Here is a 27,530-nt window from a genome sequence, read left to right on the forward strand (position 1 = left end):
TAAGATCTCCTGGCGTGATCCTGCAGCATCAATCACCCAGGTAGCAGGTGGCAGGTAGTGATCTGATCCGTCAAACTTTAGACCTGTTTCAGTGCTCCCCACGTTGAGCAAAGTTTTTGATAATATAATGCTCGACCAACTTTCTTTACATTTTAATAAAAATAAACTCTTACATAATAAACACTATGGTTTTACTAATGGTCGCTCCACAATCGATGCCGGTGTGAAGTTGATTTCGGACATATTTAACGCCTGGGAAAAATCATAATATGATGGAGTCAGAGTCTTTTGCGACCTGTCAAAGGCCTTTGACTGTGTTCATACAAATATACTAGTTGGAAAGCTTCAACACTATGGCGTTGATGGCAAAGCTTCCAGCCTGATGAATTCATATTTAAAGGAAAGGGGCCAAAAAGTGCATATCAATGGAGTCACCTCTCCGGGTTTGCAGGTGTCAATCGGCGTCCCCCAAGGCTCGAGCCTTTCTTATTTCTGATTTACATAAACGACATCCCATTTTTTGTCAACGAAGTTCATGAGATGGTATTGTTTGCTGATGACACTTCACTTTTATTTAAAGTGAATAGGAAAACATGATGGACGATGTAAACAATTCTATCTCTTGTATAGTTAACTGGTTTAATGTAAATAACTTACTGCTTAGTGAGAATAAAACAAAATGTATAAGATTTACAACTAATAGCGTAAAGCGAGATATTGGTAACCTGAAAATTAAGGACAGTGAAATAAACTTTGTTGACAAAACTGTTTTCCTAGGCATAACAATAGATAGTAAACTCCCGGGACCACACAATGAGACTGTTTCGAATAGGCTGAGCTCTGCAGCATATGCTGTAAAGAAAATCCGCCATGTTACTGATAAGGTTACGGCTAAAATTGTGTACCATAGCTACTTTCACAGCATAATGTCGTACGGTATTCTAATGTGGGGTGCTGCTGCAGAGGTTCAATCCATATTTATGTTGCAGAAGCGGGCTATTCGGGGTATTTGTTGTGTTTCCCGGAAGGAGTCGGTACGACAGCATGACAGTATCCGGTCAATATAAGTAATATAGTCTTGAACCCTTGTTGTATGTACAAAAAAATTTAAACGCTTTTAAAAAAAATGGGGACTTTCACCAGTATAATACGCGTAATAGAACTAATTTAAGTGTGCGAGCAACCAGGCTCCGGAAGATAAACCACTCCTTACCTATATGGAAATTGTATTCGTTTTTACAACAAACTCCCAAGCGAAATTGGAGAATTATCACTAAATTAATTCAAATCCCTCGTTAAAAGTAAATGAATTAATAAAGCTTTTTAGAAATGTGACGAACATAACAATGAACAGAGTGGCGGAAAGTTTCTTGCCAGTTCTTCTTGCCCGCTCTACGCCCTTGACTTGCGAACTGGTAGTAAATGTAAATTTAATTAAATTAAATTTTGAAGTTCATAAGTGTACCTACTGGTTTACCTAAGTTTAATATATGAGCACAACAACCTCCAGGTGGCGCTATTGCGCTGCACGGAGGTAGTTTCGCCGAGTGTTGACTCTATAACGGATAACCTGTATTATGTACTCTAGTCTATGGTTCGGAGTTTATACACAGCTCTAAAAGTTTACCGCGTTGAATTATTGTGTTTATAATTGATAACGTTATTGGTACTATTTGTATTTTTTTAAATTGTTCATCTAATCCAGTTTTTGTTGACACATTTATTTAATAAACACATGTCATTTTACTTGTTAAGGTAAGAGAAAAACTACATTAATAACCGTTTACTGCAGTTATCACAATACTTTTAATTTTTTAGTCATGGCAGACACACAGGCCAACAGCACTCTCGGAGATCTCTTGGAAAGTATAAGGGATTATGATCTGAACAAGAGGACCTATGCTGCAATACTTAAACACTTAGAGGCAGAAAATCGCCTTAATTCATCAGATTTTGAAAAACTATTAAAACTCTGCCTAAATGAATACAACAAAAAAAATATATTTGCCATTTCAAGCTTAAAAATCTTATTAAGTATTTTAAAGAAAGTAGACGTAAGTATCATAAACAACACAATTGTAACTATAAAGTATGAGGAGCAATTAATTTTGCACACTGACTAAGAACTTTTCTTGCAGAAGGAACACAACAATTCATCAGGATTATTAGCATTATTAGTAGCAGTCTTGAATAATCTCAAAACAAATGCCAGTCTTGTTAAAATAACTGCTTTAAAAGCATTATGTTTTGAAATTGTTTTATCATTTCCTGATAAATGTTTGATAACGGCAGTAGATGAATATGCCAATGAATTTTATATTGTTATGGAACAATATAGCCTGGAATCATCAGTTGAACTAGTAGAACAAGTAAGATGCTGATAACTCTGCAATTTTTTTTTAAGTCTTATGGTTTTTTTGGATATTGATAGAACATTTGACAATATAATGAATATATATATTTATAAAATTGCCATATTTAAATAATACTCAAGAATATTAAAATTTTAGATTATAATATTAACATTGAAACTGTTACAAATTTTGCCTGCTGCAAAAAAAAGGAAATTTATTGGAGATGGGATAAATACCTGGTTTTCAAGCCTCATACCAACTATTTTTAACATAGCAAAAGATAACTCTTCAGGATTAAATGCAGCACTGGAGTTATTAGGGGTTTTATCAAAAGAACTTCAACCAGAGGACTATGTTGAAAATAAACATTTTAAGACTTTCCTCTCAAACCTACCTTCAGAGTGAGTTATAGTTGTCCTGACAATATTTGGCAAAGGTCATTTTTACAAATGCTGTAATATTATCAATGTCGCTTTATTTCAGATATGTGTCAATAATCTGCAATATATTAAATGAAGGCAGAGATCATTGGGCTCCCCTATGGATTGCTATGATCAATCTATTGAAAGTTAACATAACGGCTTCCACCCTCAATGCCTTGTTACAAGTGGCAGAAAATGCTTTCAAAAACAACCCAAAGAACAGAAGTTTGGCATTCGAGTGCTGGAACTATTTTATAGATAATTTTTCTTCACAGAGTCAAAGAATTTTAAACAGAAGAATTAAGCTTCTCGCGGTTCCTCTTCTTTCTTTCAATGCCAAGTTCGAGGAGACTGCTTTTGCAAAACTCGGCACTTGGTGGCATTTTATCGTCAGACTGTATGACAAATGTGACCTTGTAACCGACTACATTCAACCGTTTCTGACGTTTTGCTTTGGATCTCCGCCGCCGTCGAACCAACAGCCGGCTCCTGGAATGTTTTCCAGACGCACTAAGATGGCGGGCCTCCAAGCTTTCGCAAATATTCTGGGCCCCTGCGATTGCCCCTTCCCCGACGAATTGGAAAGATTACAGACGGCAGTCATCACGGGAGAACTTTTAGTCAAAGAAAACAAAAATTTGTTACACTACTTCAGTGTCGCTTTAGACCTTTGCGTGGAATTGGAATCGGAAGAAGGGAAGGGGTATTTGATATGTGCTTGGAAGTCATTGTTACTTAAAATATGCGGTCTCCCGAGCGAAACGTTCAGGAGAGAAGAAATGTTCAATGAACTGTTAGACGTTTTAGCGAAATCCCTTCAGGTAATGAGAACGTCGTTTTCGTTTAGCGATCCATCAGAGGACGGCAGACTTTGACGATGACTCGTGAACCCTATTTTTAGAAATGCTGTTTCAACACTTCCGAAATAATCATCAACGAATTGATTCCCGCTCTTTTTGAGCTCGACGAGGAAACGGCGACAGCGCTCGTGGGCGGCGAGGCCGGCGTCTTCCGCAGAATTCAAGACATCTTGGCGGATTCTTGCAATAACAATTTTTATTTAAGGTGAGGTTCCTTCCTCGGCGTTCCCTTAGCCGACTCTCTTTGGGACGAGGCTTTTTTTTAATCACACCGAAACCTTTTTACAGTTGTGACGTCGACAAAACGTCGAAAAAGATAGGAGCGTTCACGGATTACGCCACGCGGAACGGCGAGAGAGTGGGTTTGGACAATTCACTCGAAACGCTTCCGAGTTCGGAATCGGGAGTGCTCTTGTGGACTTGTTACGTGGAATCCACGATTAAATATAGATATTTTTCAAACTCTCAATGGATCGTCGCCCTCGTGATGTGGCCGATCAAGCAAAACATTATCTCAAACGTGAGTTTAGAACGAGAGACGACGCTGCGACGATGTATCGCGATACAATTCTTAAATTTTCTTATTATTCTTGACAGATAGAAAAATATTCGGCGACTTGGATCACTTTTTATGACCTTCTCGACGAGGAGAACGTAACAAATGAATCGAACACGAAGATAACTCACTCGGTCAACGACAAACTGTTGTTGTTCCTGTCGGGCAACCGATCGGCGACCACGCCTCTCAGGCTGACGAGCGTCGTCTCCTTGATTAAGCAGGATTTAAACGAGAGAGGTTCGTCGGTCTGTTCTATTCAAACGTACATACATTTGAATAGAACAGAGAATTGATCTTTGGATCGACATTTTCAGGAGCGAGCCTTCGGAAACCGGAGCATTTGACCCTGAAAATTCTGTCGAAGCAGATGAGCGACGAACTCATCAGTCCCACGATCTATTGGCATCTGCTCGACTGCCTGAAGGCGCTCATCGACGTGTTCGTGCTTCACAAAGACGTCGTCGAAGTCAAAAAGTTGCTGCTCGTCGCGAACACTACTCTGAAGGTGACGCCGAAGATCCTGTCGACCCTCAAGGCTGAAGTGAGTTTTTTTATAGAAACAACAAAATTTATGGCAAACGGGCAGGAGGCTCACCTGATGTTGAGTGATACCGCCGCCCATGGACACTCTCAATGCCAGAAGGCTTGCGAGTGCGTTGCTAGCCTTTTATAATTATTATGATTAATTTATTTTTTTATTCTTTATTACTCAATATGTCATATGGAACATGGTGTAGTGGTTGCAGCTCCTTACAAACATTGTGTAAAAAAAAACTTGGCGATTAAAAAGAGTGGCGGAGAGTTTATTGCCCGTTCTTCTCTTCCGTTCTACGCCCTTGATTTGAGAACTGGCAGTAAATGTAAAATTAAATTCATTTAATATTTCTTTTTTTGACGTTCATAAGTGTACATTGTTACCTACATGAATAAATAAATTTGAAGTTTAAGAATTGGTACGACTGCATTTCATGTCCTGCGCTCTTTCTCAATTCGTAAAACACTTTCGATCGCTTCATTATTTCGTTGTCATTTCAGGATACCGATTCGCTTCGTCGCGTGGAATGTTTCTTGAAAAGTATTCACAATCTAATAAAACTAAACGAATACTCGAAATTGAGCGTCATCATCGAGGAAGGAATGAAACGGGTCGCGACCCATTTGGCAGGTCGGACGTCGGTGCTGTCGAATCCCGTGAAAATCATATTTTCTTCCTTGATTTCACACGAAGACAGAGTGATCAAGAGGCTCGTGAAGAAGATGTCGCCGGACGACGAGGCCAAAGAGACGACCAGAAAGTCGACGAACTCTAAAGACGGTAAAAAGAGTGTGAACATCGTGAACACGGTGGTCGAAAACGGAGAGGCGTTCGTCCGGATCGAAAGCAATTGGAAATTTAATCCAAAAAAATTAACAGAGCATCAGAAGGAACAGTTTCAGAGAAAGCGCGAAGATATTCCCGCGCTATATCAAGATTTGTCTCAGTCGCAAGACGAAATCAAACTGAGGACGTGGAAAGCCGACCCCACCGAAACGACCTCTTCCAGCAAATCCTTCGGATCCTCCGCCGCCGACAACGTCACGCGGACCGACCCGGCCGTTCCCGAAGTGGTGAAACCCAACGTATCAGAGTCGGCCGCGCCTAACAATTCGGACATCGCCAAAGTGACCCCGAAGATCAAAGACTCCAACTCTCCACGAGTTCTTCTCAAAGATCGAGTGACTCGTAACGTTAAGAATTTAGCGGAGAAATCCTGTTCGAGAAAAGACGGCGTCAGCCAACTGGTGGTGGTCTGCGAAAAGTTGTCGCCCATGGCGCCCACCGTGGCGAAACCCAACTCTGAGAACGCGCTCGACTCGGCCGCGTCGGTCTCTTCGACGAAAGAGCAAATCTGCTCGAACGACAACGTCGCCAATTCGAAGTCGCCTCTGCCCATTGCGGCCGACCGACCCTCGCGTAAAAGAAAGCCGCCAAATAAATATATCAATGCGAAGATTTTTGGATTCACAAGAAGGTCTAACCACAGCACCAATTCCGCGGATTCGATACGGAATTCTGACCCGTCGCGAAAGAGCTCCGACGACAGTTTAAAATTGGCAGACGAAACTTCCGGTTTCACCGATAAAGACCCGTCGCTCGACACCGAGGACGCGCCCCGCGGAGACAAGAGAGAGGTCGCCACGCCGAAAACTGTGAACCAGAGAAACGCAAAGGAGAGCGGCTCAAAGTCGTTTAAAAAGAGTGGCTCAAAGGAATCACGCATCAAGAGACTTCTGGCTATAGATATGGTGAAACCGACGGTTTCGATCGTACGAATCGACCAAGGCTGTTACGCCACGAGGAACAAATCCAAAATGACCCCGGCCAAAAGCACCGACGACGAAGCTGCGACGGAATGTCGTCCGGCCCCGGACCCCGCCTCCCAAGACGTCATCGAGAGCTCGCAAGACTCGTCGGTCCCGGCCGTCTCGGTCGTTACGACGAAGAACAGCGCGAACAGAGCGACGTTGTCTCCTCGTGACGAAGATAGACGTATTTCGGATTTCCGGGACAGCTTCGAAGACACCTTGTTGCTGAGCGACGACGAGCGCGACAGCGACTTACCCGAAAACGCTACCGTCCCCGGTCCCAACCTTTCGGCGGAACGAGCGGACTCCGAGGTCTTCGTCGCTCGGACCGATTTGACGGAAGCGTTAGACACGGAACCCGCGGATACACAGTGTATTGCACATATCGACGACGGATTCGGTCCGTCCGAGACTAATCACTGTTTAGAATCGAGTACGCAGGACACTGCCGAGGCCGACACTAAACCCGTGAATTTCACGATTGACATAATCAAAGAGGAAGTTAACGAATCGTTTTCTTTAAAAGAAAACGAATCGAAGAAACCGTGCCCGTCGAATTCCACGAAACACATCGGCCACGCGGACGCAGAAGTCGCGAGCGCTCCGTTCGTGTCTTCCGTCGACGCGCCACCGACGGCGCAGTCGACCGAACCCGAACCCTCCGAGAGGCGAGACGAGGCCTCTTCTCCTCTCGAAGACGACGAGCGGAGGAGAAGGGACTTCCTGGACGACACTCTGGATATATCTCCGATCGGGACGATGAGTCCTCTGATGCGCGAGAGGACGCCTTCGCCGGAGACGAGCGGCGATTACGTCGTCGTAAATCTCACGTCTTCGGTCCTGCTAAACGGAGAACCGGCGGATCCGGTCGATTCCCCTGAAGTTTTCACGGAGGACAAACTCTCGCCGGACGCGGGACATCCGTCGCCTCCCAGAGGAGAGGCGGCCGGGAGCGAGGGCGGCTCCGGCTCGGGATTTTCTCTGAGGAGGAAGCCGCGAGTGCGGCCGGCCGGAAGGGCGGCGCAAATGCTGGGCCTCTGCGTCGACGACGCGGACGTGCCGTCGCCGGACGAGACGTCGAGGTCGACGGTGAGGAATCTCAAGAGGCTCGCGGACGTCGGCAGCTCCGACGAGGCCGACGACGGCGAGCCCTTCCTGCGGCTGGGGCGCGTGTTGCCCGCCGTCGACAGCAGCCCCTGCGGCCCCATTCTGAAGAGAAAGCGCGCCGTCATCGCCGAAGACTCCACGCCCTCCCCGGCCGGCAAGGTAGGCCTCCGACGTCGCTCCCCGGACTCGTCCGTTCGACTCTATCGAGACCGCGATGTCTGTTTTCAGAGGAAACGCGTCAGCTTCCACGATCCCCCGGTGTCCACGTCGGTCTGCGTGAAGAAGTACATCGACCCCTGCGCGCTCCGCTCCCCGCAGGGCGCGTCCCGACGGCCGGACAGACCGGACGGGTCGCTCGTCCGCCTTCTCGGCCAGAGCCCCGCGTCTCAGAGGCGGCTCGACAAGATTCTCGCCAAAACCGTCGAGAGCATCCTCTCGGGGTCGTCCGACGTCTCGGACGCGCCCTCCGGACGGACGCCGCCCGCCGAAACCTCGGACCCGAGCGACATCGGCGACCGATCGACCGAATGCGAAGGCTCCGTCGATATCGTCGCCTCGGATCCGTCCTCGCCGGAGAGGCCGCTTCGGACCCGATCGGAAGTCGACCCGCGGAAGGCCGACGAGGGAATTCAGAGCGACGTACCCGAGGTCGCGTCGGCGTCCTCTCAGACGGACGACGAGTCCCGCTCGGGGCTAACGTCCCAGACGGTGAGTGACGTCTCCGCCTCCGACGAAAGAGGTCGGCGCCCGAAAGGTTTCTTTGACATCGTAAAATTTACATTTTCAGAATCCGGACGTCGCTATGGCCTCGGACGAGAGAGGCCCGGATGCTTTGAGCGCGACCTTCGTCCGGGGACTGCTGCGAGACAAAGAGAAAATGGCAGAATTCGTGGTCAGTTTGCTCCGAGAGAGCTTCGAGACGAAAGACGCCATCGCCTTTTGGTGCGACATCTTGAAGACGATCACCGACGGTGCTTAGACTTTTGGGAAAATTCATGCGCGACCGACAATTAAACAAATATTCTTATTTCATAATTTTAATATCAAAATAATATATTTACAGTTTTCAGTCGGCGTTTAGGCAGAAAATGCGGGTAATTTTACAAATTAAACTCATTCGTGCGGGCCTTTATATGCTCCACGAGTCAAAGGTACATGGCATCGAAATTTATCACAAAATGTCAACCTTTAAATTATGTATATATTTACAAAATCGACATTACGACAGACCCACCGAGATATATATTGGAATAATATAGCAACTGTATTTTAAAATATTATAATATTATTGTAAATATTAAAATGTGAGTCGACTTTCGAACGTCACCGGTACGTTGATAAGGTAGCTTAAGGTACAAATTGACGAAATAAATTATAAAATTGACATGTTTATTATTTTTCCTAAACTTATCCTAGCAATAAAAACAATTCTAAAAGAACGCTCACTTGAAAATTAAATTATAACAGACTCATCTCGAATCCTTTACCTGGGTTATTAACCCAATGAATTAATCAAACGAAATCCAAATCTATCCAACCCAGACTAATATCGAGACTTCTATTGCTGAGTCTGTTATTAGTCTCAATTGTTTTAGTGTTTTTTTTATATTTAATAAATCAGTTTGATCGATAAAATCGTTCCTTACGTAATATCTCGCTTAACTAGTAGGTACGAATTATTGTATATCTTCCCGTAAAAATAATACTTTGGTCACAAATTGAGCACAAAGAAACGTGTTCTCGTACAAACGCTTCAAGAAGAAGGAATTATATGCTTTCTGTCAAGGGAAACGCAACTCTCCTATATAGTTATGGATTTCTAGATTTTGGTGTGAGTTTGAGCGCCTCGGAGCTCGGGGCCTGTGCAAGTTATGGTGCGAATGGGTCCGCGTGACCCTGTAATCGTTCTCCCTCCGCGGACTCGTGTCGCTCAACTTTCGCGACATGACAACTTCGTCGTCACCGAGTCCCGGTGTGCGCCTGTGTTTGTCGAACGCTCGGCGATTCGCTTCGTATCGTTGCTTTCGCCAAGTTCTCTCGCCGTCCTGCCCGTACATGTCTAATTCTCCCGACGGCTGAAACTCGCTGCTGCTTTGGCCGTAATTAAACCTCGCCCAGCCGTTTTCGTACTTTCTCTTACCGTCTTCGTTTATTGCTTGTCGACGTTGCGATTGATTGGAACTGCTTTCGCTGGTATCCTCCCCGGACGTTCCTATTCCGAGATCTTTGTCTTCGCTATAAATCTTATAGATTCCGTGAGGGCTCCCATTCTTTCCACTATAGGTTTGATCGTTGAGAGTCAATTGAGGATGAGGTAAACAGTACGGGTTAGGATAGCATTTCTCGATCTTCGTGAGTCTGATGTCGTCGTGCTCGCGCGTACAAGAACCCGGTCCAAAGAGAGATAGGAGCACCGGCAAGAGGAATAATCCGTGCATAGCACCGAAAAATATCACCATGAATACCATTTTGAAGAATACCGAGAAAATATAACTGTCCGCTAATAATAAGGCGACAACTCCTAAAATAGTACTGAAGGAGCCTTGAACGATTGGCAACCCAAGAGAATATAAACATTCGCTGACGCGTTCTTTCGGATATTTCGCTTTGGATGACATGTACGCGTAACAAATATGTGCGGTAAAATCAACGGAAAATCCTATACACATTATTAGGTTAATCATCGATATAGAGTCGAGGTTTATATCCCACAGTGCCATGTACCCTACGACTCCCACTTCTATGGATATTATACTGAACGCTACCCACAAAGAACATAAAATGTTTGGAATAAAAATAAAAGACGTTATCATCATCATTAGAGCTCCATAGCAGAGGTTCTGTATGGACGTTGGGCGCACTAGCTCGAACTAAAAAGGAAAAAAATAAGTATTATAACGTTATTTCCAGCACGCCTTAATATCAATTAATAAAAATCTTTTATACAATACCTGGTCAAAGAATACGAAGTAAGGATGAAATACTGAGACATTTAATGAAGATTGTGCAACAACTTCTCTCAGGGCTTTAACCATTTCCTTTTCGTGATTAGTCCCACTGATATTTATAGCTTGAATCAAAAATCGCGATGCGATAATCGTTTCTCCTGTTTCATCAAATTTAACGTCCAACGAAAAGGGATTTGCGGGGAAAAGCCACAGCTGAAAAGCGGAAACAGAAGTTTAATTTCATTTCGTGTTCTTATTTTGTGTACACAATACGGAGTGTATTCGACTGACCTCTTTCAGATTCTTTATGAAATCTTGCTCCGTATCAATAGAAATGTTTAAGTAGTCATTATTTCTCTCCACATATTCCACAAAAGTCCTCAACCAAGACTCGGTATACAGTGAGTTGGATATATAAGAGGTGTTCTCTAAACTCTTCGTTAGGATGTCAACTTCTTTTTGGACCATGGGATCGGAGTAATTGTATTTACCACTTATTATAACCTAAAAGAATTGCGTTTTTAACAACAGGTTGTGTAATAATTTTAAAAGCCTACCAGACACAGTGAGACTTGCCTGTATTCTGTAAGGAAATTCCCGATAATAAAGGTCCTCTCGGTCGAAAAATTCCACTGAATATGAATCGTTCTTAGATAACTTTCTTCTCTCTAGGCCCTCTTTAAGGTTAGTTACTCCATATCCTGCCCCAGCCAAATACGCGAGAAACACGATGATAACCACAGCTTTCATATAATTATTATTCAGTATATCCGCCATCGTCGTTTTGAAGAACAACATGATGCAGTGCTCTTTGTTGTCGATGGGATTGCTTGGATCTGCCGAGTCCACTCCGCCACTGCAGAAAATTCTATATAGCCAAGATCTTTCTTCTGAAAAAATTAGAATTGTTTACAAAAAAATACTAAGGAATCACTGATAAAATGGTAAAGAAACTAAATTTATTATTTTACCTTTTCGAGCTCTGGATTCAGGAAGAACCTTAAGCCACGTGATTGTGTGCCTGTTCTGCTTCTCTCTATATCCAGACACTGCAACGCAGCCAGCAAAGAACGTCAAGTGCCATACAAACGTGAAACATACTGCCAGACCTTGCAATTTAATAAAGTAATGTAAGGTATAGGATTGGAGCAGACTACAGGAGAAATTATCGAATGAAGAGATAGCAATAACCATTTAAAAATTATGAAATACCTGAATACATGCAGAAGATCTGAACTGATGGGAACGGGGAAAATACACCAATGAAGAACGACAACATATCCGTGACAGAAGTGATGGTTATGGACACGGCGGCTTCCGACAACATGATTGCCATACGTTCCGGCACGGGCAGCTGCGACGAGGTGCGTCGCCATGCCGCCAGCATTACGAAGGTGTCGTCAATGCCGATGCCTGTAAAGTAATATGTGGATGACGCTCGTTGCATAAACACTGGCCAATAGCTAAATTAGCCGAAGGTTTCAACAGAATAATAATCACTCAAGTGTGGAGACAACCACTTGCACAAATCTGTAGGTCCCTCACATACGGTTAATTTTTGTTTAGAAAATTACATTTTAGGCCCAAATATTAACATACAACGCAAAAAATATTATAAAACAAGTATCAGGAACCTACCAATCATTAGAAAGGGTGCAGCCAAATTTATGCCGATGAATGAAATGCCCAAATAAATAGCACAACCGAAAGCGGCAGCTGTTGCCATAACGGCCGAAATGTTTCCCAGCAGACCCAGCCACGGCTTAGAGCGCACCCAGTCACCCATCATGCAAGTTACGAAAGAGAAAATTCCCATTAAGATAAATGTGGAGCTGAAGAACGGTATGACGGTTCGGGTGTTCTTTTCGAGCTCGTGGTCGAGTGTTCGTGATGCGAATCTCGCAACTGAGATGTGCTTAAATCTGCCAGTGTCTTCTGCCACACCAACGGCATCTAAAAACGCATCTTCCCAAGCCGCACCTCTGAAATCATTCCAATAATAATTTAAGTTACTAAGATACAATGTCTATCTGTCTGTTTCTTCGTTTGGTTTAAAGAATCACAAGATAAACAGAAAACTGTTTTTTTCGTTTAATGCAGACGCAGTAGCAAAATTATAATTATAACCAAAATAAAAGACTGTTCATTTATACTACACCCAACCCCCCCCCCCCCCTAAATCAGGGTAGGCTGGAATAATAATACTACACAGACACGAAGTCTTGCCCAGCTTAAGAGAGTATTTAAACGAGATTTTTAGTATTAAAATAAGAATTATTTTAATCTTATTTCCCAATACGAGTTGGAGGAATGCTCTTGCGCATTCTTGAAACGTTTAATTGTGATGTATAGCATTCTAAACGGTTTTAAAACATGTCAAGATCATTGCTTAGGGTAATCAGCATAAATTACAATTAATTTAAAGCACATTCGAAGCATTGAAGCGAAAACAATAACTCGATTGTAGAAATAGAATGTTTCTACGCAGGTACCAGAACAATTGTGCACCGTATAACAACTTCCATATATTGCTAAGTTTTCTATACCTCTTATCCTAAACGTAAAAAAGACAATTCGTCTATTGTTTTTACTTAAATCGACTAGACAAATACAGTTACATTTTATGTTACTTGTGATGTGTAAAAACCTCAACCTTTATTTATATATCTATATTGGTGGTACCGATGCATTTTACTCTTTTTGGGCGCAATTACACTAGGCAATACTTTTTTCAACTTAAAAATCGGGCACAGAAGTCTGATTACGTACGATTACTAGGTAGGTAGATGGCCTATAAATAAAGTTTCTTAATGTGTTTGGTAACGTGAAAAATTCTGAGGCAATACGATGCCAATAAACGATTACGATTTCGAATACACATATTAAGTTTAAAAGGTGTATCGTCAGTTGTAATTGTTATCTTGTACCATTAATACAAGTTATTCGCAACGTGAAAAAATATGTAGAACGTATGTTACAAGTCAAAACCTACTCAATACTGCCTATTGTTTAAGTTTTCTCGGAACACAACAAATAGCAGTGGATATTCATTCATTGTCTTTTGACTAATAACTTTTACTAGACTAGAGTTACTAGCAAATTTGGCTGGTTCTACTTTTATTGGATTAAACTTCTTATAAATCTTCTTCGGATTCTTACAGTGTTGAATTGCTTGGCAACGGGTATTTGGTGTTGTCACTTACCGTTGCTCCTGCAGTTTAGTGTCAGTCCTCACGAACCAGACGAGCTGCACGGCGGGTACGGAGACTATAGTATCGTCCACAACCTTTGACCCTCCGAAGAAAACAGGAAAAGCGTGAGCCTCCCACGTCACCGGGTTAAACATTATTGGAAACGTCAGGTTCAGTTCCCCGGCTTCTACCTGCGAATCAAAGCATAGAAGGTACTTCACTTAGTCAGCTCGTAATGTTCTTTCACTTTGTAAATAGTAGAGTTACGATATACTTTAGATATTACTAATAACCAATTTAAAAGTTTTATTGTAGGTACACAGGTGAATTAAATAATCTATTATTTCAAGTTCTACTACCGATGCCATAAATATTTAAGAATAAAAAAACATACCTCGCCTATAATCTTATCCAAGTTAAGGATGTCGTTGACGAAGCACTGGCCCTCCCAACGCGCGCATTCTTCTCTGTACGTAAATGTTTCCCCCGTCGACATGGTTACCGTGATGTTCTGCACCAGGTCGTCCAACTCTCGTAACTCCTTCCAAACCTCTGTTCGAAGCATGTTCCTGTCATTGTCCTTAGCTACGATAATAACGCGGCCGAATCTACCTGAAAATTGGTAATCACCAATTAAAAATAATACATATTTTAAAAAACCGACTTCAAAATTAACTAAACGTTTGGTAAATACTTGGGCAGTTATTGTTCCGATCATAACTCACCAGGCCGTGTGATCCTCCCGACGTTAAACCGACTGGAATAGTTAACTTTGAAGTATTCCTCAACTATCCGCCTCTCTAGTTTCCCTTGTCCGCTGACCGGCGAGAAGAGATATTCAGGGTCCATTTCATAGTGCACGCGTTGATATCCTGTGACCATCAGCAGGGTGAGTAGAACGGGAATGATGATAAAGTAGCCTGGTTGCTTCCCCACGATGAGGCCAAGCTTGTAGAACGATCGATTCAGCACGTCGTCAACGAACGTTAACTTGCAACCCATCTGCAACAAAAACTTAATTGATTACGAAGAGTAACAAGCTCAATTCTGTCGGAGCTTTTAATTGCCGCGATGTTTTTAATATCTATTAAGGATTCAAGTAAGCATTTACGTGAAGGTATTAGAAGCAATGTCCGCGGTACCTAGCGTGTCCTCGTTTCGTAATCAAAAACATGTTTCACGTGCTCCAATACGTGTTTCGATATTTTCTTGTTAAGTAAAATCGTACTAGACTTAACTACAACTAATCTTTCTATTCGACAGACTTAACCCGTCATAAAGGAACAAGATAATATATATATAAAGAAATATTAATTTATACTATATACCGGACGTAATAGGTGTTGAAGGGAGTGGAGTTGATGAGCACCAGCCATGTGGTTGCTCTTGTTATGTCACCACATATTTCGCATTTCTCATCTGCGAACGCCTATCTCTAGACTTAAACGTCACGAAAACAGCCTTTGAACGACACTTAATATTAATATAACATGTGTCAAGCTTTTTGTTACCTCTTAAGTGGAAATTAGTGGCTCAAATTATTTTAACCTTAATTTTTGTCGCCTGCCTTGACTCTTATTACAATTCCTGCTCACGTCATACTTGCTTCGTATATATTATAGTATTTATTATTTCTTGAGGTAAATCACTATAAATTGGATCACAGGATCATACTTCATAACATAACATATATTCACAATAACGCCCAATGAACAATTTTGATTAAAGTAAATTAGTTATTGTTGGTGATTCATGAAGTGGTGGGACCTATTTCAAGTAACAATTATAATTGGTTGTAAACATGTATATCTTAATAAATGTGCAAAATATTTAGTATATGAGTTTTTCTACGAATAGTAATAAAATAGAAAAAAAATAGTAGTAGGTACTTAGTAAATAATCTTTCTCACAGTGCAATGATATCGAAGCGTTGGAATCTTTTTACAAAACTATTAAAATTTAATAACTTTAAAAGTTTCATAATAACGTGTTTTAGAATAGTAGATGAAAACCAGTCTCTAATAATTTTTTGTGGCAGTTTCCTTAAACTAAAATGATTTTATGGTTCCTCTTACATTGCCTTTGAACTAAAGAATTTCGCAGTTTCGTGATAATGATACAAAAGCAATAAACTTGAACAAGTCAAGTTCAAGTCGATTAAGGGGATATATCCTTGATGGAACCAAAACGCATAAATATAATAATAGGTTCAGTAATTTTTGTGATAACAATCACCATTACTCACTGTGCATGTCATTTGTATTAGTTTGTTCGTATGATATGTTAAAAGTATATCTATAGTACAGGTACTTTCGAGTGATTTGTAGAATCATGGCAGGAGAGTATTTAAAACAAAATATGAAATGGCGCATTTCGTTTGATTATAATGGTCAACAGCTATGTATATGTATTTTTGCCTTCAACCGTTAATGCGTGTTACAACAGTAATACTCCAAAACATTTCTTAACGAACGAGCAATAAATAAATTCATACAACTATGGTACACTTTGTATTCACTAAATTATTTTAATGAAAACGATATTTCGTACTGTTCTTATAATAGATCTTAGATCACGTATTATACACGTTGGCCTCAAAAGGTTACAAGGATTTTTTGTATTAATCAAAGACTTGTTTCTGACTGTTAGTAGTTTTTAATTTTTTTTTCAGATAGCTAAACATTGGTTCTTGGTGTTTTTCTATATTACGACGATCTCTTCTACGTAATATTACGTATATAATAGTGTGGAATACCTTGACCGACAACAACATTTCACTTTATAGTTTGTTCTTATTTAAAACTGTATGCATTTAATTATTTCTCTTGAAATATGTTTAATATGAAATTGCATAAATTTATGCTATATTCATTTTATAGTTATCAAACATTACAATTCACTATTATGTTATTATTATCCAATTAAAAGAGACTTTACATAGTAGGCACAATAGTACGAGTAAAAAAAACATAGAAACTTAGTTTCCCTAATAGAACTGTATTATATAAAGAATAAATAAAAACTTAAGACTAGAAACTAAACATATATAAATTATAAATTGCAGACTTGCAAGTTGCATAGTATTCGTAATATTGTTAAATTTTAATTATTTATAAATTTGTGCTAAGGTATTCCTATTTTATATCAACCCCGTAGTAGAAATATCCGGCATTTGTTTGTCTTTGGTACATCAAAGTATATTATAGGATCAGTTTTCAAGGATATCTGGTCACTAAGTGATAGCTGCAAAATAAACATGGCATGAGATGTCTAACAGCTTAATCGCAAAAAGATGTATTAATATGTCAAGAACCCTTCTCTTCTTCTCGTAGACTTGCCGCCAATATTTGTTAATTATCGATTAAACCATGATCTAAATATGCTACAATTATAACTATATGTTAATTTTTTAACGCACAACAATAACTATTTAATTAGAAATTTAATTAAGATTCGGCGTGGTGAGTAAATGTTTCTCAATGGTGCTACTAGTGATTATTATTTTTTTTACATATTATTCAACCGTTAATAGCGTCCGGCGTGGACCGTACGAACCCCGTGGCGCAAAAGGTATAAGTGTTAAAGATTTTTTAACACTTCCTAGATCTTGTAGCAAATTGCATGCTTGTGAAAGTAAACAACGGGTCAATGACACTGCCGGTGTACTTAGACCAGTGCGGTAAATTATTGATACTTGAAGACATAATAACTGTCCATTCATCAGACTCGTAATCAGAAGATCGCCACAAATGATCCAACTAGGGCTTAACAATGCCATATGTATCGTTAAAAGTATAAAGTAGAAATCAACGCAATCGACCCGATTCGCATCAATTGTCTCACGGAACTCTTATATAACTGATCTCTTTATTTTTGTGTATCATTGAATGCTAATCAGTGTGAGCTAATTCATTTATTGTAGGTTCTCGTCAGTTGGTTAACGTCGCTATATTTTTTCTACGTTCGTTTATACATTAAAAAAAACGTACCTATTCATCACTTAGTTCGGTCGTACTTAATAATAATATTTCACAGACATTTTCCACCTAAAAGTTACAGCAGAAAATATTAACATTGTTTCATCTGGCTTGATCTTTCCCTTTCCACCTCCATTACCTAAAACGAGATATCGAAACTTATTTTTGCGCTCCCGGGCGAATGTAAACATTCCCGGTAAACGACAGGAGTGAAGCATATTGTATTTTGTTAAGTTTCACGTTTTCTGAACCGCCCCATTTTTCTAACTACACGAAATATTTTATAAAATAAAATGACATAATATCTATACACTTTATGCGTCAAACAATGAAACCATTACTCGACCACCATTAGTCATTACCTATAATCAACTCAACCGATTCATTGCGGAAGCAATTGTTATATTTTATTAAAATCCTCAATACCACAATTCAAATATCGTACATGGCATGGTATGTTCGTGACGATATCCAATTTTAATTTCTAAATTTTATCGGTTACTGTCATAATTTTGTTAGATGTAAAAAAATAGTGTTCGTAGTTCGATTCGAATCCAAGAAAAACCTTTAAAAATGAAAAGCGTTGCAAAGTTCAAGACTCAGTCAACACCAACCTTGACATAGGTCGATCAGCCTTTAAACTTGAATAAACGACAATTTCGCAATGAGATTGATAAGGTTCTAGGTGAATAGCGTTAACTGGAGGTGGAGGATTTTCCAGATACTGTGCTAAGGTTACACGCATTTGCGTGAGGCTAATTGTGTACAATATATTATATCTGCGAAAATCCTATCGATTCGTTATCTTTGCACGTTAAATGTGTTGTTTGCATGCAGTGACGCTGTTGTTCATGAAATAATTAATTTTTAATTAGTTTGCAATAATGTACTTTAATCCAGTTGTATGTGATTTTTTCGTTGTTCGTGCCGTCATAACGAATCAATAATGAAAAGGACAATCTTATTTAAACATCCTTCGATAATAGTGAAACAATATTTATACAGGATGATGGCTAATGTACTAATTTACATAAAGATAACTGTTTAGGTCAAGTAAATATAATTCCACACATTAAAGTATCATTAGTTGTTCTTTTGCGAAACATAACTAAAGTTTACGTTTGCCTTATTTTGGTTAAGGCTGATTATTATTAACGTGTCCATGAAATGTGTAAGTGAGGTCGACGATTTCTGTTACTGGCCACAAAATAATTCATACTCTTGTAGATATAAGTTTCTTCATTTATTACTTTAAGTAAGTACTTCGACTTACTTTACGGAATGTCCATACCTAAGCATAGCTCTGTTAGCTTTTAAGATGTTGTGTGTTGTGTGGTTCTTAGCAGTTTATCATACGTATTTGAATTAGCCCTTTACGCTGCTTGCTTCTAAATTCTTGTGATATTGCCGTATGTTGCAACAAGGCCGTGTACATGTGGTAAGTACAGCATATCCTGCCTTGCTTAACAACAACGAAAACATCATAAAGTCAAAGTTTGCTTCTGACTCGATGCCGCTAAATAAGGCACCGAAGAAGAGTAGGAGGTCGTCCCAAGGGTAAGGGTATGTTAAGGATATATCAAAGGTAACGCTGAGCCGAGGCTACGGGGCTTTCCTCAAAGACATTTCCTACATCTAATACAGTTACAATTTTCATATGCTGAATGTTAATTACACGTTTGAGAATATTTCAGCTGAAATTACCAGCCTTTTACTACTTAATTGGAATTGTTTTGTAGCGATTTTATCCAAAAAAAAATTTAAACTTGTTAAAATTATGTTACACATCCACTATAAATTGATTTCTTACATGTCACAATTGTCATTATGGTGTGAATAATGGAACTATCATTATACGATTAGAAGTAATGCGATACGCAAATTACTTCTCTGAACAAAACAAGAGCGAGTCGCATATTGTTGTCATAAAATATCTTGACATATATTCACATCCAGTCTATGGGCTGATTTCTTTCTTTTAAAAGTGGAGGCAATTGCAGAAATTTTTCATTCGAATAGCATGTTCACTCGTTTCGCTGTTCACACTAAAATCCTTTTCGAGAATAACTGCTTCAAGGCGCAGTGAAAGTTGCTGTCCGCCTTATTTTGATCTGTGACCGATTACGTTTACATGTATGTATGTACGATAAACTTCAATATTTGCAGCTTCGATTATTAAATAATTATTATTCACAGAATATCGTCGTGTAAGTTTTTAGTGACCTCAACCGGCAAACTTATCTAATACCTGTTTCATAAAGTGGTAGCGGAGATTTGGCAAATGAAAAACCGAAGAAGTAACTTAACACACATTTATCATTTTAAATTGTAATAGCAATTGCTTGAAAACGTGATGAGATTTATACATAATGTGTAATTATTACACATAAGTTACACAAAACGAAACAAGAAGAAACCTACTTTTGCCAATCGCTCGTCATTATTCTATTGTGACAGTTTATTAGACGGAACGTTGTTTTAAGTGATTCTCTTAAACACCCACACAAAGCAGTCATAGTAATGACATTGAGAGAGGGAGAGAGAGATTTGCCCGATTATTCTGACCAAAACAGGCAAGCTTCTCGTCTTTATTAAATTCCTAAAAAGATTGTTTTCATTTAGATACATGGAGGTATGCATGTTATTTGTATCGATAATCCGTATATGCATATCATATAACTATAGGGGAAATCCCTTAACGAGAATGACAAAAAATAATGTTACTTAAGACAAGTTCTGTTTTGCAACCAATCAAGACTTAAAGAAAAAATTAAACAATGAAAACACACAACAATGAATGCACGTATAAATTCGATCTTTTTTCAGCCTAAATATACCTACATAAAGTGAGAAACCTCAAAACTACGATTTGCCGATTTCTTATAAAGTTTCTTATGAAGAGACACAAAAAATAGAAACAGATTACAAATCATAGTATTTCGTTTGACTAATAGAAAGGAAATAAATTAAATTAATAGAATTATTAGAATTGCCAGTTTATTATATTAATAAAACACTTTCTAGTAGTTTATTTTTTCTAGCATTAAAGGGGTAATGGCCACTGTCGCAAGCCACGATTCTGCAATACTGACGTAACGCGGACTCGATAGCTTATACTCCTTGTAGGAGGGGAAATTGTTATATTAAGAACTCCCGATACTAAAATAACATTACCATTAATTTAGATACATTAGTACTCATAAATATGAAAGCTTCAAATGTAATTAGTAGCAGTTAAAGCAGAATTATATTATGGGTGCATTTTTTTAAACAAAGATACAAAATTCACGCGGATAAGGCGCGGCCGAAGTACCGGCTAGTAGTGTAATACGTGGAAAATTGAGAGAAGCTTCCGGCTTCATTAAAATGATTACTTCTGAAATTATGCTTAATTTATCCTAATAACGAAATTTAATATCCAATTTCGCCTAACGAGGAGGGCAAATGCAAGTGTACGGTTTCTCGGCTTCAGCAAGTGGTGTATTTTCCTTATGGTTGCTTTGAAACAGATAAAAGTACAGGTTTGAAAATAATAAAAATTGAGCTCTGTCGATATTTGACCATTTGTTATTTTTATACCATTTCATTGAGCGATGTTGAAAATTATAGAAATTAAAATACAAAGTACATTAATTATAATATTGGATGCTCGCTTATATAGCTTCGGCTTAGCGATCCTCCAATTATATATTATTAATTAAATATTATTGTATAGGCCTCATGTAATAAAAAAACCCGTTTAATGTTAATAAGATGTAAACGTTTCAAGTATAAAAGCGAGAGGCCCTTTAAAGCCTTTAAAATATACTTTTGTAGGTTTTACTAGTTATATGAAAAAGGTTCTCTAGCGTAATCTTAACTGTCAAAGTGGCAAAGATAATAATAAAAGCTCTCTTGTGTTGTCAAGCTTTTGTGTGTTATGTTTATGTCATATTCAAATGGATATCGGTAAAATTAATTGAACACAAAAGTTCACCCATAAATATTTCATTAAAATACATATATAAATAAAATAAAATAAAATAAATAAAAATAAAAAAGCCTTTTTATTTCCTACAAATATAACTTTTTACATTGGCCCATCTCCAAGCGCTTACTTATCTAATTAAAATTAATACCATCTTATTTTTATTTATTTTCTAAATTATTTACCTATAACTATTTTATTTATTGTTATTAATATATTACTTATATAATATTTGCTACTATATATATCATATTTACTACTAGATAATATTTACTATTACATTATTTTATTGTATTATTAGCTAGCTTGGTTAGATTTTAGTATACTTAAATAATATAATTTGTAGGAACCCCATTATTGGGTGAAGGCCTCCTCCAAAGATGCCCAAAGATGCCCATTTGTCTCTGTCTTACTTTGTTTTTGTTTGGCTATTTTTAATGTTGATCTAATTAATCGGTGGTCTGACGGATAGTTTAAATTCAGGACTTCAAAGTTATTGAATAGTTTTGGTTGGTTGGATAGTATATAGTCGATCTCATTTTTGTGTTGTCCATTTGGGGATCGCCACGTCCATCTCCGGCTACGGTTTTTCTTGAAGCATGAAAATACATATATACATTATTTAAATTATACAGTTTTAGTGAAAAAGAAATTACAATCAGAAAACTGACACCGTGTTCCTCTGGCCTGCTGGAAGTTGTTAACTATATCGACACGGACGTACCGACTAATTACTGATTTTTCATCAACGTCAAGTGCTGAAAGTTGTTCTCCTTCAATGTTCAAAAACCAGCGTCAATAAGGTGTTTCGTAACTACTTCCTTCTTATTGGCTTCCGTCAAAATTTGTTGTTTTTGTATATTGAACGATTTATTATAAATTTGTCCATATTGACAGTCAGAATAGCTGACTTCGTGAAAAAAATATCTGATATTGCGTTAAAAATTAAATTAAATATTACAAAGAATATTAAGTGCAAATTAAAAAAATATTATAATCGTAGCAGTCGGGCATAATTAACTTTTAATAATCTCAATCGCAGCTGTCAAAATTGACTTTGAAAAGTTATTTGGCGGGTCTTTTCCGACTAACACTAAAATTAATTATGAAATATTCAATAGATTAATTGCGTCAATTTAATTCAAAAGTTTGCATTGAGTCCTTGAAGTAAAGCAAGGTTTAAACGTTCACTTAATAACTTTAAAAAAATCTGTAAACGCACGCAAAACATTAATGGCCAAGTACTAGGTACCTACTAGTATTATCTCGAAAACAGTAATTAACATTTATAGAAGAGAAAAGCAAACCTATTCGTTATGCTTATTTAGTAGGTCTTGTTTGTGCGTTGTATATAAACCACTGTTCAAGAAGTTTTTAAGGAAACACACAGAATTGTCTAATTTGCTGTTATGTTTCAAAACATTTCCAGAAATTGAAAAACCAGAGACGCCGTAGCTTTCTTTGCCTGACACTCGCAGCGGCCGTCTAGTCTTTACGGTGATTGCTCTGCCGGAGTTTGAACGCGCAGCCTCAGCGACCCGATCTGCTCTATCCTCCTATAATTATTATTATTCCCAAAAATGCTTACTAAAGTATTGTTTTACGTTTTTTACACTGTTGTGACATTTATAGCACAAATAAAATATCTAAACGACCGTTATATTTCTGCCACCGCTCTCCAAAGTAGCCTTGATATAATACTGAGGTCGTTTTCGAAATATAGTGATGTGTATGCGCCTAACTTTTTAATCATATAGCATCACAATTATACAAAATTACGTGCAGAGGGTCCTAATGAAGCTGTATTGTTCTGTTACTAAATACGGACTGCGAGGATTGAACATCTTTTGAAACATGATCCGTTACGAGGCTATTGTAATGGCTATTGATGTGACCATATTTATTACAACGTGTCGTTAGGTAGCACTTTACTTTTAAAAGAATCTAATTTCATTGGTAACTAATGCTGTTTAAAACAAATATCAAAAATCTTTGTCTGCTTTTTGCAACAAGTCGACGAAATTGATAGGGATCTTCTAACTTTACAACTAAATAAACCCCTTTTTCGAATGCCTTTACTAAACGCAGGTTGAACTCCATGTACAAATCTCACTTTGTACCTGATAAATATGCTCTGTCTATTAAATTTTTTGTATCACGTTTTTTACATGTTTAAAAGGTCGGTGCCCATAGATAATATGCCAATACCCATGTTATAGTTAGCGTGACCAATTTGGCTAAGAGGTTTCGCCCGCCACAAAAGGAAGCTATCGGACACCTGACAGAATAATAGGCGTCCATACTGACACCATTGTCCACACAAAGAATCAATTTACTGTCTGCCACGATCGTGTCTCTCTCTTCCGACATCTACCTGCGTGTTTACGCAGGTTTTTTCCCATCGTAGGAAACTTTTTGGTAAACATCGCAAGTCTCAACTCTGGCGTCTGTACTTTGAGACTGGTTTTGCATTTACATCGAGTGAGAGACAGAAACTGTTTTTTTAATCACTTTAAAACGCCTTTTGCCTGCGCAATATTTTCTTAATACTAGTAGGTAAACATTTTATCAAACATTTCAACGTAAACTAGATAGTTATTTTAGTGATTTTCTCAATTACTATTTGGTATATCAATTACTATGTGGTTATGTGTTACGATCGGTAAATGATTAGTATTTTAGTAAGTAAAAAAGTACTGAATATGTGTGTGTTGGAAATAAATAAATTAAGTTTATGTAAGTTAGTAATATGACATAAATAATGGTAAATTTTAAAAGTTCAATTCAGCTTACTTGTGTATATTTAAAACTTTACAGTTTTAAATATACACAAGTAAGCTGAATTCTGCATTGAACTATTTATTATTGTGTATTAAGAACCGCACCGTGTGTGCACCGAAGTGTCGCACTGAAACATTATGTACAGATTTGAAATACATAAATAAAGTTTTGTTACAATTCAATTCTTCCCTCCTAAGTCCTCTCAATTCGCGTAAGTAAAAGGCAATATTATAGACGTTTAAACAAAATTATTTGTATTTACTAATGTAATTATCCTAATTAAGAAGACCTTAAGAAACGTGCCATACTTGCGCCGCAATAATGGAAATATGTTTTTATTATATAAACGGTCTAGATAACTAATAGAAGCTTAAACTATTTACCTTAAATATATTAAGTAACGTTAGTAACAAATTACATAACGATTATAAGAAACAGTGAATTTAAATACTTATGAAGAATTCGTGTGAATTAATGTTAATGGCTTAAATTCGTAGAATGCAATAATTGTTGTGAAGGTAATATTTCATGACGAAAGACTAATGCACAACATCAGCGTGTAAACTTTCTCTTGTAACTAATAACCACTGAATAAATCGAGGCTTTGCCATAAACGAAGCGAAAACAAAATTTGCTATACATTATTCACAAACACTAATTTGAATATGTTTACTACACCTAAAAATAATGGTATAAATATCTCTCGAACAGAAAATTGTATGATTTGTGTTTCGCTGAATTGATAATGCATTTTATAAAAGAAAATAGGAGAAGCTAAACATTTGTGTCTTGAAATTAATTTAAAATCTTAAAAATTAAGACTCTTAATTTTACTAAAATTCATATTCTTAATTTATTAAATGTCAATAAAAATATCGTCTCGATAACCGTGAAAGTATTGTCAGACGCGCAAATGTTGCAATTTAGTCGCAAATCGAAACTACTCGCAACGAGACCCAAATTTTATAAAAATAACTCACCTTTATAAATTATATTTTCGCAGACGAAAATCCTTTATCGTTAAGCACTTAATCGAACTCACAATTTCACAGTTGTCACTTCAGCACTGAAATCGAATTCATATTTTGCTCGGTCGGATCGGATGCGCCGGCGCAGCGCGGCGAACTATCGTCGTGGTAGAGCGCAAAGTGGTCGCCGTAATGCCGGGTGAGCGGGCCTTGCCCCACTACACGCCGAGATAAGGACCACCTCCACAACGGACCCTAATCCCGAACAGTTAAACTTTTTATACGTCGATTAAGATTCGAGCTATTGTATAAACTTAAGTGCCTTCTCAGAACAAATAGTGTTTTCTTGCCTCATAGATAAGGCTACTTAGTTCGTCTTATGTTGTAATATTTACTCGATTTTAAACTTTTATGCTCTCATAAAAAAATGTCTTTTTAAGGGTGTTCTTGCAAAGAAAAACGTGAAAATATTTAGAGTTTTGAGTAACAATTAAGATTATATAGTCCTATCATTGGACGCCATTTTATTTTACATATTATATGCATCGTTTCTAATATATATATAATTAAATGGGTGGAAATGTAAATTGTATAATAAGTGGCATGGAAGCGTGATCAAGAGGATTTTGTCAGTCTTTGTAATAGATTCCTTTTAAGCGTGGGTGGCCCAAGCTATCTACTTAGCTGGTTAGCACAATATGAGTAAACCATTTTTTTACAGCGATCATATTTATTTTTAACAAAGCAATAATCAGCAGTACAACCATCAAACATTTTTGTGTATGTTTCATTTATACACATCTGACACAACTGGTCGATTATTATTATATAATTTTTTTTAAGATCATTGTGTATAGTTGATTTAATGTTTTTTTTTCTAACAGGCTACTGGCTAAAGTTAAAAGACTATACGAAGGCCGTCAAGCTCAAATCGAATCTAAATGAGCAAAAAATGCATTTCCGATTTAGAATACCTATATATAAAAAGTTGTTCCAAATATATTTCAATGTTACCTTCGGATTTATGATAATGTCAATCACACAAAGCAAGTTTTATGTTCAGTAAGCGATATGTCTTAGACCGCAAATGGGATTGCATTTGTAGCGGTTATAAGTTTCAAGTAACTTTGTTTCTTTTTACGAGCCCTTGGAGTTGACACAAATACTGAAAGTTAATTAACTTAATACATAAAAATCGTATTTATTCGTGACGCAGGTATATACAAGTATTTAATAAAGTACGCCACATAGCTTAAGGTTTTTGTTCGTCTGTGACTGTTTCGGGAATCACATAACAAAGAACACCTTGTTGTTAGAGATTATTTTGACTAAGTAATTTATTTCCTTATAGATGGAAGCCATTCAAGACAATAAAATGATATAGAAAAATCCTTAAACCGTGAAAATTTTAAACAAATAACCTTTATAGAGAAACATTTACACCTTTTGTTTACTAGTTACGCAATTGTAAAAATAAGATATAGAAGCAATTTGTTGGCGTCGCCCGTGTCGAACCGCACTATGGGCCGTTTTAAAGTAGACTATGTACAAGGTAAGCTAGTCTCGTTAAAATTAAATGACATAGTTTTGTTTCATTATTAATAAAGTCATCAACGACCAATCTTCGAGGAAAACATTCTTTGAGGAGATCCAGTTATCAAACATAATTTGTATATTCAATTATTTTTCTTCGCAGTTGGTTTATTTGATAATATAACTAAACAATTAAAAAATAAATCATCAATCTTACATTTTCATTCAAATGAAACAAGACCAGACTAAATCTAGATAAAAAGCAATAAAAATTCTTCGTCATTATCCTAATAAAACTCGACCTTAGCGGGAAATTGTCCGGAGACAAAGATCGTGGTCCTTGAGGCTGGATAGGAATTAGAGACATTTGTAAGCCGAAATGATTAAATTGCACAGTACATTCGGCACGCAGGGTCATACACCCACATTAAATAAGGCAAAAATACACGACGTAAAACTACTATTTTACTATACAATAAATTTGTACTGAAAATGATTAAAAAATTGCATGAGACAC

General features: G+C 38.0%; 2 protein-coding genes across 4 annotated transcripts; one reads left to right on the forward strand and one right to left on the reverse strand.

The window, feature by feature from the left end:
- Positions 1–1,621: 1,621 nt before the first annotated feature.
- Positions 1,622–9,032, forward strand: LOC110991574 (telomere-associated protein RIF1). Of its 3 annotated transcripts, XM_022256971.2 has the most exons (12): positions 1,622–1,755; positions 1,819–2,054; positions 2,139–2,369; positions 2,511–2,755; positions 2,838–3,597; positions 3,678–3,841; positions 3,925–4,156; positions 4,234–4,432; positions 4,510–4,736; positions 5,231–7,807; positions 7,877–8,356; positions 8,436–9,032. In XM_022256971.2, exons 2-12 carry the CDS (start codon positions 1,821–1,823, stop codon positions 8,625–8,627), a joined length of 5,541 nt encoding a protein of 1,846 aa, XP_022112663.2. In that variant the 5' UTR covers positions 1,622–1,755; positions 1,819–1,820; the 3' UTR covers positions 8,628–9,032. The 3 variants fall into 3 exon arrangements, with proteins under 3 accessions (XP_022112663.2, XP_022112662.2, XP_045485971.1); XM_022256970.2 differs by having other exon boundaries at positions 5,231–8,356; XM_045630015.1 differs by lacking the exon at positions 1,622–1,755 and having other exon boundaries at positions 1,777–2,054; positions 5,231–8,356.
- Positions 9,004–25,672, reverse strand: LOC110991575 (patched domain-containing protein 3). The gene is made up of 11 exons (XM_022256972.2): positions 25,493–25,672; positions 14,513–14,789; positions 14,182–14,399; positions 13,800–13,978; positions 12,235–12,578; positions 11,809–12,009; positions 11,568–11,705; positions 11,173–11,486; positions 10,888–11,100; positions 10,600–10,809; positions 9,004–10,518 (listed from the first exon to the last, which is right to left on the reverse strand). Exons 2-11 carry the CDS (start codon positions 14,787–14,789, stop codon positions 9,430–9,432), a joined length of 3,183 nt encoding a protein of 1,060 aa, XP_022112664.2. The 5' UTR covers positions 25,493–25,672; the 3' UTR covers positions 9,004–9,429.
- Between the last annotated feature and the right edge of the window lie 1,858 nt (positions 25,673–27,530).

The sequence above is a fragment of the Pieris rapae genome, chromosome 11 (genome assembly GCF_905147795.1).
Source record: "Pieris rapae chromosome 11, ilPieRapa1.1, whole genome shotgun sequence".
NCBI lineage: Eukaryota > Metazoa > Arthropoda > Insecta > Lepidoptera > Pieridae > Pieris > Pieris rapae.

Bases quoted from the DNA above. Each gene is read 5' to 3' on its own strand.
- LOC110991574 (XM_022256970.2), top strand. From the start codon at position 1,821: ATGGCAGACACACAGGCCAACAGCACTCTCGGAGATCTCTTGGAAAGT. The intron at 2,756-2,837 runs GTGAGTTATAGT...GCTTTATTTCAG, and splicing joins CTCTCAAACCTACCTTCAGA to ATATGTGTCAATAATCTGCA. The intron at 4,737-5,230 runs GTGAGTTTTTTT...TTGTCATTTCAG, and splicing joins TGTCGACCCTCAAGGCTGAA to GATACCGATTCGCTTCGTCG.
- LOC110991575 (XM_022256972.2), bottom strand. From the start codon at position 14,789: ATGGGTTGCAAGTTAACGTTCGTTGACGACGTGCTGAATCGATCGTTC. The intron at 10,810-10,887 runs GTCAGTCGAATA...TCCGCTTTTCAG, and splicing joins TCATAAAGAATCTGAAAGAG to CTGTGGCTTTTCCCCGCAAA. The intron at 10,519-10,599 runs GTATTGTATAAA...TTTCCTTTTTAG, and splicing joins ACTTCGTATTCTTTGACCAG to TTCGAGCTAGTGCGCCCAAC.